A 12,005-nucleotide genomic window follows, 5' to 3' on the forward strand; every position below is an offset into this window, starting at 1 on the left:
AATAACTTTCCATGCTTAATGTATATGACAATTCTACAATACTATCTACTCTATCAATATTTCAATTTACAAATATATTACGTAAATAAATCCAGAAAACATTATTTGTAAAAAAAAAAGAAAATAAAGTGGTTTATTACGTTTCCTGCACGAAAATACTAATTGGAAAAAGTTAAACCACATAATATGAGCATTATAATGGTAGATAATTTGCTTGTGCAAGTGACATGATTATAAACTATACACGCTTTAAAAAGATCATTTATGCAGTTTAACTTCGTTATGTTTTATTCATTTTTAAAAATATGTTAAGTCACAAAACATTTAATATTCCTAATATATTATTACTTCTACAATTTTATTAAAATATAATAACAAGTATAAGTCTTTTTGTAAATCTTTTATTTAAATCTTCAATATAATAAACAATTTATATTTTTAGTATAATAAAAAATATATATTCAAATATGTATTAAATATATATTTAATATATATTATTAATAAAAAAATGTATACTTTCAATATTGCAATAAAGTATGACATAGAGTATTATACGATGAGCACAAACGGTATTTACATAATACGCATCTTATGCGTATTAAATTTTATGGTTTATTATGAACTCGGTATTTAATACAATAATGTGACTCAGGAATATGAGAAAGACATAAAATGTTGGCGAATATCACATATCTAAATATTCAGATAATCATGCGAAATGGCTTAAGGTATGTTATTTTTTCTTAAGTTTGATTGGTTTATTAAATGAACATTTTATGAATAATGTTAGGTGGGTAAATATATGGAGATTATTTTGAATATTTTAAAAACTGATTCTTAAAAGCATTTTGTTAAGAAAATATCAATTAAGCGTATGTAACACCTTATATCTTGAATTTAATCTTTTATTTAAATCTTCAATACAATAAACAATTTATATTTTTAGTACAATAAAAAATATATATTCAAATATGTATTAAATATATATTTAATATATATTATTAATACAAAAATGTATACTTTCAATATTGCAATAAAATATGACATACAGTATATACGATGAGCACAAACGGTATTTACATAACTTCTGATAACAAAAGTTTTCTATCAAATAGAGGAAGTTTCAAGATATAAGGTGTTACATACGCTTAATTGATATTTTCTTAACAGAATGCTTTTAAGAATCAGTTTTAAAAATGTTCATTTAATAAACCAATCAAACTTAAGAAAAAATAACATACCTTAAGTCATTTCGCATGATTATCTGAATATGTGATATTCACCAACATTTTATGTCTTTCTCATACTCCTGAGTCACATTATTGTATTAAATACCGAGTTCATAATAAACCATAAAATTTAACATATTCCCCCTGTAACTTCAATAGACGCTCCATTTACATAAGAACTCTTATCAGAAGCTAAAAATGCAATAACTTCTGCCACTTCTTGCGGTTTTCCACATCTTTGCAACGGTATATTTTTTATAAATAATTCTTTAAGTTTGTCAGGAACAGTTGCAGTCATAGGAGTGTCTATAAAACCAGGCAGTACTGAATTCACCCGAATCCCAAACCTGTGACAAATACAACATATTTATCTTTTGTATTAAAAAATCATTTAAATAAAGTAATTGATATGTGTATCTAATACATACTGTCCAAACTCCATGGAAGCAGTCTTTGTCATAGCAACCACTCCAGCCTTTGATGCACAATAGTTGCTATGTCCAATATTCTCACGTTTAGCGAAAATTGAACTGATATTGATAATCGAGGAATCTTTGGTTGCACTTGCTTCTATCATTGCTTTGACAGCAGTTTGCATAACTAGAAAAGTGCCTTTTAAATTGACATTGATTACATCATCAAAGTTATTGTCAGTCAGTTTTACTAAAAAGTGAACCCGTGCAATGCCTGCTGAATTAACAATGATGGTAGGCGGTTTTGAAAATTGCTCTAACACGTGTTTAAATGCTGTTTCAACACTGTTTCGATCAGCAACGTCAATATTTAATGCAGCATGACCAGCACCTGCAATGACGAGCACATTAATAAATATTGAAATAATGTAGTAATAAATAATTATACAGTAAATATAATAATAATAAATATAATAGTAAATAGAATATAATCATAATAAGTATATATATATATATAGATAAAATTATTGGAGATTGGAAAATGAAATAAATGTAATTTTAATTAATTATAATACTTTGATATTGCAAAAATAAATTGGTTTTAATCTCTAATAAAGACATTAATTAATAAAATCATACAGACCTTCCAAAGTAGCTACAGTTTCCTCAGCAGTTTTGACATTTAGATCAGTTGCTATAACAGTAGCACCTTCTCGAGCGAAAACTCGACACACCTCTCTTCCTATGCCACTTCCAGCACCTGTAATGTGATTGAGACAATCAAGATGTACTATTGATTTCAAAATTACTCGAGCTAATTGGATTTTTATTTGAGATCTAATATATCTTATAAAACATGAATTTCTTTCTGTAATGTTAGAATTAGTTCATGATCAAGACATGTATATTTTTCTGGTTTTTTACAGATATGAAATTAAATTCCTTAGGTTTCTTACTTTATATTTTGAAAAAACTATTCGGTTTTACAATTATATGTTTTATATTTCGCGTATTATTTTGCAGCGCAGACAGCGCATGCTCATGTTTCTATTGTCGGTATGACAGATTTCCTAACCTTTAAATACGTCACTTAGCACTTTTGGCGTTTAATTACTAGCCTGAAGGTAAAAAAAAACGGTAATTTCTATTTTTTAACTTTTGTTTTTACTCAAAAAAAAATCGAATGAGTGTAATTTCACTGAAATATAAGACAAGAGGTTTGAATTTATCATTTATCTTTTGGCCCGACTACATTAACGTTATTTTAGCTTCAAGCGAGGCTTAAATATATGTTTGGTAATACTGAAGGAGACGGTCTTCCTCACCGATTTTGATGAAATTAGGCTCATTCGACGCGTTTTTACATGAAACTAACAAATCTGGCAAAAAAAGTGTCGCTCTGCCATGAGAACCGAAATATCAATCATTAAAGTTAGCGATTGTACAGGTTAGAATATCAGTCATCTCGGCGTAATGTAAAGAGCATGCGCTGTGATACAAATGTGCACGAAATTTGAAACGTTTCTTTATTAATAATTACATCATTGTATATTTTATTCCTCCCCCCGCGCGCGCGGGTGGTGGGATGGGGTGGATCTCCCTTCGTGTGGAAAGTCGCAAACTCATGTGGAGGGAGCAATACATATGTAGACCTCGTTTCAAGATATCTATTTGTAAGTGGAATGTGTCTATTAATTAAATTAATTAATTTTATAAAATAAATTGTTTTCATGCCTTATTAAAAAAATCTACATTGCACAAAAACTAATAACTTTTTTAATCCAACATAATGTTTTAGCAAATACAAGCAAGTGTAGTAAATGTGGCCGTGATATAATTATTAATAAGCATTTCAAATTTCGTGCATATTTCTATTACAGCGCATGCTCAGTTCGTTACATTACGCCGAGATGACTGATATTCTAACCTGTACAATCGCTAACTTTAACGATTGATATCTCGATTCGTGTGGCCGGGCGACACTTTTTTCTGCCAGATTCGTTAGTTTCATGTGAAAACGCATCGAATGAGCCTAATTTCATCAAAATTGGTGAGGAAGACTGTCTCCTTCAGTATTACCATATGTTTATATTTATTGAAAAATGAAGATAAAGTAGATACATGTTTAAGACTTATTTAAAAACAAAATAATGTTGGTGCAACGGGTTTTAAAGTAATTCATACATTATTAATGTGTAAACACTCAAGTCTGAAAAAAACAATTATGTATTATACTTACATCTAATATTTAATGAGTAAGAGTTTTATTCACGTATATATTGCTAACAACTATATCTTTACGATATAAATGTATAATCGAAGTAAAATATTAACGGAGAAGTTATTTAGGGGAAATCGCTATAATTTAAAGTTTGTTAATCTAAAATATGAGCTAAAGTATATATAAAAAAGAATTTTTAATTATAAAAGCAATTGTACTAAATAACATTTAATAAGAACAGAAATCGTCACGAACCAGTAACAAATGCTAGTTTTCCTGGCATGAGCTTCAACATGTTGAAATAACTTCTTCTTCTTCTTCTTCTTCTTTTTAAATTGGCACCCGTCTCCAGTGAATTTAGGGCAGGGACGATTTGGCCATTGCAGAAAGTTGTATGGGGAACAAAAGGCTTAAATAGGAATACAGGATATGATTGCACAAAAAGTAAGGAGGATTGCGTCAGCAATCCTAACCGCGCTTTTTCACTCTATTACAAACACGCTTAATGGTACACGGTCAACCAGCGACTCTGTTGAAATAACTGCAATTAGAAGAATATATATAACCAAGAGCACTTTATCAACTGTGCGAATAGTATTAAGTCTGTTCTACAATTGCATAATGTAGTAGATTGAACTCTAGTACAAAGGTCAGAGTAGAGTCCTATTAGAGTCCTATATAAAGAGAGAACCCTAACAGCAAAACCATTCATATGTCGACTGTAAGTCGACTTTTCTAAGTCAGGCTTTCAGAGTTGACTGCAAGTCGACTTTGCATAGACGTCTGCAGACGTCTTTCAAAAGTTGACTTTAAGACGTCTAGAAAAAGACATTTTGAAATCGACTCGACTGAGCGCCACTGTAGTGAGCGAGCACCGCTGTCACCGCTGCTGCATGTAGCGCCAAGCGAGAGTCATCAAGTTTCTTGCAAGAGTCAATCCGCGTTGTTGTAATCCTACCCGTCTGTCGGGTCTTGTGCTTATTGAATAAAGACTATTAGCTGCAGACGTTCGGACATACAAAATTCTCTTGTACTCTCCGCTATTTTTTATTATCCATTGGAGCGTGTGCAGCCATACCGGTCATATGCGATTGCCATTGTGAGCCGTTGTTGAGGGACAGACGAGTCGTGAAGTAGGACTATAGTATGTATTTTTTTGTAAAACCATATCAATTAGATATAAATCCGAATATTTAAACGATCAATTGCGAATATTTTAGTTTTGAGATCAGTGGTGCCGAAGCAGTTAAAAACTGCAGTTAAAAACACTGGAGATATGTGTATCGAGATTTCTCTGCCAAAGCATTTCCAATCCATGGTATTTATGTCGGTGTCGAGGTTGAGTGGCACGAAAACTGGCAGAGTCATAAAGAACTTTACGTGACGGAGAAAAGAAGCTACAACTGAACATATTTACTACAAGTGAGCTTTGTCTTCAAAACAAAAATTAATTTGTTCATTTGAAAAACAACATACGTCAACAACTCTCACTTTTAGAGAATTAAAGATGTTTAGTTTTTACAACTGCAGCACTAAAATTAATTAAAAATTGATATTAATTAAATATTGTTATAGATATTAACATTTTGATTTTGACGCTCAATTAATTTTTTTTTTATTTAAGTTGAATTATTTTTTAAATGATTGATTCAATTGTTTTTTTAATAATATCACTTTCAATTTGTGCATTCTAATTGCAGAAAAGAACACAAGGAATGTACCAGCAATCAAGATAAACAAATTATCCCTCAATATCTTGAGTAAAACAAAGTGACATTCTTTATCCATTAGAGATTCGAGTTGCAGAATGCAAAATAAAAAAGAATATTTTATCTTTGCAGCATCTACAACAAAGGATCCATTTCTTAAAAAGTTAGCTAAGTTCTATAATTTATATAGAAAGAACATTTTACATTGACATTGTATAAATTTAGAATCTATACATGTATACAGGATATTTAACGAGAGGTGAGAAATAAAGATTTTTTTTCTTATGTGACGTCCATTAATATAATATAGTTAAAAGTTTTTATTATTTTTATTATTATTTTTCTTAACAAATGCATCTGTATACAATAGTAATATTATGCGAGATAATTTTATATACATTAAGTTATTGTGATATACATATACACACACAAAGTTAAACAAATGCGCACAATACATATACACAGATATACACATTTATATTTGCTTTACATATTATAACCATTTTCTTTTTTTTTTTAAATAAAACGAATCAAACAAGTAAAAAATGTTATAACATATTTTCCCAATTTCAATATTCCTTCCTTTACAACTGCATAGAATGTCTGTAGGATGGCTAACTATAGTCGACTTATAGTTGTCTTCAAATGTATGACTTAAAGACGTCTCTAAAAGTCGACTTATAGTTGTCGATTAAAGTGGGACATTGTATGACTTACAGACGTCTTTAAGTCGTCTAAAGTCGATTTATGGACGTCCATTTTCCAGACGTCTAGCAGTTATGGCCGACTCATAGTCGACTTAAAGTCGACTTTGTGCTGTTAGGGAAGCGACATTGATGTCCGAAGCTCTGATTGGTAATCTGATTGATACTTGATTGGCTAAGTGAGCAGCTATATTGTGACCACAGCTGTTTGCAGAATGATACGAATGGTGTTTGATGACGTTAGAGCGGTCCCAAAATGGCGGTAGAGGACTCAATTGGATACTGAAGGTTGTGGTGGGGGTTCTATGTCGCTTCTCTCTTTATATAGGACTCTAAGTCCTATATAAAGAGAGAAGCGACATTGATGTCCGAAACTCTGATTGGTAATCTGATTGATACTTGATTGGCTAAGCGAGCAGCCATATTGTGACCACAGCTGTTTACGGAATGATACGAATGGTGTTTGATGACGTTAGAGCGGTCCCAAAATGGCGGTGGAGGACTCAATTGGACGTTTTCTCTCAAAATGAAAGAATCTGGCAAGAAAAAGTGTCGCTTTGGCCCGCGAATCGAGATATCAAGTGTTAAAGTTGGCGATTGCACAGGTTAAGATACCTGTCATCTCGGCGTTATGAGCATGCGCTTTGGGCACGTTTGCATGCTCGGCTGCGTTCAGATTCTCCACCCGGTGAGTGATCTCTGGGTGACTGGGTAAATGGGCGGAACTAATGAAAAGCTCCCTAGTGGTTTATGGAATCTGAACGCACTCTCAAACATTGGGTGTGTTTAGCAAATAACGCTGAGAAATAGTAACATAAATATCTCAGATTCAGAATAAATTACATAATAAATTAAGATAAACGATAAAGATAATACATAAATATTTTACTATGAATATTTTTATCAATATAACTAAAGTAGATGAAAATTAAATGTTAGTAGAATAGGACGAATCAATTTAAACAATGAAAATAAATTTTTATTTTAACAAATTAGATGAAGATATATATTGCGCATATCATCTATTATATGTATAGGCTTGTTTTCTATTCCTGCACTAGACTGCACTGGAACGTTCCTTCTTGTTTTCACTAACTTTCAAATATATATCTATTTCACTTTAAGTGCACACTAATTCAGGGAGTTCAGGAACAGAAAACAAACAGTATATTTTATTAGTATCAGAAAATATTTAATAATACTAAAAATCTTTAACATACTAATCTCAAATATAAATATTTATATAACAGTTTTGTGAGACTGTAGACCAAGAAACCTTACGTTAATAGAATAAAAGATTAATATTTATTAATCTGTAATTACATAAACAGAATAATAAACAAAACGTTTAAACTTTACTTGGTTATTAACGTTTTTCTTTATTATATTTATACATTTTAATTTTTATTTACTATAATATTTTAAATTAAATTTATTTTTTTATTTTAAATTTGTTTTAAATATACGAGCTTTATCACAAATATATAGAAATTTTTATAGCGATACATTTTGGAACGCACCTTTACGTCACCCACCCGTTTCACCCGGCTCAAGGACCCATGTAGTTTTTCCACTCTCTCGGGATAGACAGAGTGATAAAGTGAACGACCCACCTAATGTCCGGTAGGGGCACTCTAAAGGAATCTGAACGCTCTTTAGGTGCCTGGGTGCACTCGGGTGGGGAATCTGAACGCAGCCCTCCATGGGCACACACATACAAAAAGTGCGCGAATTTGAAACATAAATACAGAGCAATATAAGTGATTCAGTGATAAATGAATAAATTAATTAAGTTATCGTGCGGAAAGTAAATGCTTAAAAGGGGGAGGGGCTTCGCACCTTCCCCCGCCCCCCTTTTTTAACCCAACCCAACCTGAATCTTAGTTTTAAATAAAAAATTGTTTTGCATGAAAGTTGAAACTACCGATGTCTGTTTTACAGTGAAATTAACTTTTATCTTAATTTGCATGATACAAAGCACTTTCCACGTGAAGCGAGGTCCATCCCCATCCCACTTTCTCTACCCCCAGCGTACCCTTCCCCACAGATGTCTGCTTTGCAGCCAAATTAATTGTTATTTTAATTTACATGATACAGGGGGCTTTTTACGCGGAGCGAGGTCCACCCCCATCCCACCTTTCTACCCCTACTCCACCCCCACCACCCCGCGCGCGCGGGGGGTGGTGGGTGTGGAAAAGGTGGGGTGGGGGTGGACCTCGCTTCGCGTAAAAAGCCCCCTGTATCATGTAAATTAAAATAACAATTAATTTAGCTGCAAAGCAGACATCTGTGAGGGCGGGGAACGCTGGGGGTGGAGAAAGTGGGATAGGGATGGACCTCGCTTCACGTGGAAAGTGCTTTGTATCATGCAAATTAAGATAAAAGTTAATTTCACTGTAAAACAGACATCGGTAGTTTCAACTTTCATGCAAAACAATTTTTTATTTAAAACTAAGATTCAGGTTGGGTTATTATAAGAAATATTGTACAGATTCATAAATTTCAAAATTTTTATTTAACACTTTTTAAATAAATTAAGTTACTAAAACGCATGCGCATGCGGTCACCAGCATGCAAACGTGATAACAGCGCATGCTCAGTTTGCTACATAACGCCGAGATGACAGGTATCTTAACCTGTGCAATCACCAACTTCAACGCTTGATATCTCGGTTCACGGGCCAGAGCGACACTTTTTCTTGCCAGATTCTTTCATTTTGAGTGAAAACGCGTTGAATGAGCCTAATTTCGTCAAAATCGGAGGTGCAGTGGGTATTCTTAACAATTACCCAAATATGTATTAAATATATATTTAATATATATTATTAATAAAAAAATGTATACTTTCAATATTGCAATAAAATATGTCATACAGTATATATGATGAGCACAAACGGTATTTACATAACTTCTGGTAACAAAAGTTTTCTATCAAATAGAGGAAGTTTCAAGATATAAGGTGTTACATACGCTTAATTGATATTTTCTTAACAGAATGGTTTTAAGAATTAGTTTTAAAAATGTTCAAAATAATCTCAATATATTTACCCACTTAACATTATTCATAAAATGTTCATTTAATAAACCAATCAAACTTAAGAAAAAATAACATACCTTAAGCCATTTCGCATGATTATCTGAATATTTAGATATGTGATATTCGCCAACATTTTATGTCTTTCTCATATTCCTGAGTCACATTATTATATTAAATACCGAGTTCATAATAAACCATAAAATTTAATACATTCCACCTGTAACTTCAATAGACGCTCCATTTACATAAGAACTCTTATCAGAAGCTAAAAATGCAATAACTTCTGCCACTTCTTGCGGCTTTCCAAGTCTTTGCAACGGTATATTTTTTATAAATAATTCTTTAACTTTGTCAGGAACAGTTGCAGTTATAGGAGTGTCTATAAAACCAGGCAGTACTGAATTCACCCGAATCCCAAACCTGTGAAAAATAGAACACATCTTTTGTATTAAAAAATCATTTATTTAAAGTAATTGATATGTGTATCTAATACATACTGTCCAAACTCCATGGAAGCAGTCTTTGTCATAGCAACCACTCCAGCCTTTGATGCACAATAGTTGCTTTGTCCAATATTCCCACGTTTACCGACAATTGAACTGATATTGATAATCGAGGAATCTTTGGTTGCATTTGCTTCTATCATTGCTTTGACAGCAGTTTGCATAACTAGAAAAGTGCCTTTTAAATTGACATTGATTACATCATCAAAGTTATTGTCAGTCAGTTTTACTAAAAAGTGATCCCGTGTAATGCCTGCTGAATTAACAATGATGGTAGGCGGTTTTGAAAATTGCTCTAACACATGTTTAAATACTGTTTCAACACTGTTTCGATCAGCAACATCAATATTTAATGCAGCATGACCAGCACCTGCAATGATGAGCACATTAATAAATATTGAAATAATGTAGTAATAAATAATTATACTGTAAATATAATAATAATAAATATAATAGTAAATAGAATATAATCATAATATATAATCATATATATATATATAGATAAAATTATTGGAGATTGGAAAATGAAATAAATGTAATTTTAGTTAATTATAATACTTTGATATTGCAAAAATAAATTGGTTTTAATCTCTAATAAAGACATTAATTAATAAAATCATACAGACCTTCCAAAGTAGCTACAGTTTCCTCAGCAGTTTTGACATTTAGATCAGTTGCTATAACAGTAGCACCTTCTCGAGCGAAAACTCGACACACCTCTCTTCCTATGCCACTTCCAGCACCTGTAATGTGATTAAGACAATCAAGATTTACTATTGATTTCAAAATTACTCGAGCTAATAATTACTAATTGGATTTCCATTTGAGATCTAATATATCTTATAAAACATGAATTTCTGTAATGTTAGAATTCGTTCATGATCAAGACATGTATATTTTTCTGGTTTTTTACAGATATGAAATTAAATTCCTTAGGTTTCTTACTTTATATTTTGAAAAAATTATTCGGTTTTACAATTATATGTTTTATATTTCACGCATTATTTTGCAGCGCAGATAGCGCATGCTCATGTTTCTATTGTCGGTATGACAGATTTCCTAACCTTTAAATATGTCACTTTTAGCACTTTTGGCGTTTAATTACTAGCCTGAAGGTAAAAAAAAACGGTAATTTCTGTTTTTTAACTTTTATTTTTACTCAAAATAAATCGAATGATTGTAATTTCAGCAAAATATAAGACAAGAGGTTTGAATTTATCATTTATCTTTTGGCCCGACTGCATTAACGTTATTTTGGCTTCAAGCGAGGCTTAAATATATGTTTATATTTATTGAAAAATGAAAATAAAGTAGATACATGTTTAAGACTTATTTAAAAACAAAATAATGTTGGTGCAACGGGTTTTAAAGTAATTCATACATTATTAATGTGTAAACACTCAAGTCTGAAAAAAACAATTATGTATTATACTTACATCTAATATTTAATGAGTAAGAGTTTTATTCACGTATATATTGCTAACAACTATATCTTTACTATATAAATGTATAATCGAAGTAAAATATTAACGGAGAAGTTATTTAGGGGAAATCGCTATAATTTAAAGTTTGTTAATCTAAAATATGAGCTAAAGTATATATAAAAAAGAATTTTTAATTATAAAAGCAATTGTACTAAATAACATTTAATAAGAACAGAAATCGTCACGAACCAGTAACAAATGCTAGTTTTCCTGGCATGAGCTTCAACATGTTGAAATAACTGCAATTAGAAGAATATATATAACCAAGAGCACTTTATCAACTGTGCGAGTAGTATTAAGCCTGTTCTGCAATTGCTTAATGTAGTAGATTGAACTCCAGTACAAAGGTCAGAGTACAAATTTTTGTATAACGCATAAGTTCCGGTCTACAATTGGTGCAATAAGCCTTAAGAAATTGACCAATCACAGCTGAATATGAGGAAAATAATCGACCATTGGTGGTCATTTTCTTACGGCTTAAGGCTTACTACACCCATTGTAGACCGGGATTAAAACCGCAGGAGTACACTTGCATAAAGATGCAATTTCACGCAGCGAGTAAAAGCTGGCGTTTTACTCCCACTCAATCGCAACGCAAAGCAGCGTTAAAAAGCTAAACGCTATCGCCTCTATCCTTTTCATGTAGCGAATAAAAGCTGGCGTTTTATCCTTACTCCACCCAACTCCACCGCAACGCAAAGCAGCG

General features: G+C 31.8%; 2 protein-coding genes and 1 long non-coding RNA gene across 3 annotated transcripts; 1 reads left to right on the top strand and 2 right to left on the bottom strand.

Moving 5' to 3' along the window:
- Nucleotides 1-1,012: 1,012 nt before the first annotated feature.
- LOC105202077 (estradiol 17-beta-dehydrogenase 8) lies at nucleotides 1,013-4,474 on the bottom strand. The gene is made up of 5 exons (XM_039446626.1): nucleotides 4,405-4,474; nucleotides 4,119-4,168; nucleotides 2,286-2,402; nucleotides 1,658-2,033; nucleotides 1,013-1,576 (listed from the first exon to the last, which is right to left on the bottom strand). The coding sequence occupies exons 2-5, from the start codon at nucleotides 4,156-4,158 to the stop codon at nucleotides 1,360-1,362; spliced, it is 750 nt and encodes a 249-aa protein (XP_039302560.1). The 5' UTR covers nucleotides 4,159-4,168; nucleotides 4,405-4,474; the 3' UTR covers nucleotides 1,013-1,359.
- Nucleotides 4,475-4,737: 263 nt separating this feature from the next.
- LOC120357087 lies at nucleotides 4,738-5,857 on the top strand. Its single transcript, XR_005574286.1, has 3 exons — nucleotides 4,738-5,007; nucleotides 5,084-5,285; nucleotides 5,564-5,857. It is a non-coding gene; the product is annotated as an uncharacterized LOC120357087 (long non-coding RNA).
- Nucleotides 5,858-8,772: 2,915 nt separating this feature from the next.
- Nucleotides 8,773-11,650, bottom strand: LOC113006118 (estradiol 17-beta-dehydrogenase 8). The gene is made up of 4 exons (XM_039446669.1): nucleotides 11,489-11,650; nucleotides 10,442-10,558; nucleotides 9,810-10,185; nucleotides 8,773-9,732 (listed from the first exon to the last, which is right to left on the bottom strand). Exons 1-4 carry the CDS (start codon nucleotides 11,526-11,528, stop codon nucleotides 9,516-9,518), a joined length of 750 nt encoding a protein of 249 aa, XP_039302603.1. The 5' UTR covers nucleotides 11,529-11,650; the 3' UTR covers nucleotides 8,773-9,515.
- Between the last annotated feature and the right edge of the window lie 355 nt (nucleotides 11,651-12,005).

Source organism: Solenopsis invicta, chromosome 1 (genome assembly GCF_016802725.1).
Source record: "Solenopsis invicta isolate M01_SB chromosome 1, UNIL_Sinv_3.0, whole genome shotgun sequence".
Classification (NCBI taxonomy): domain Eukaryota; kingdom Metazoa; phylum Arthropoda; class Insecta; order Hymenoptera; family Formicidae; genus Solenopsis; species Solenopsis invicta.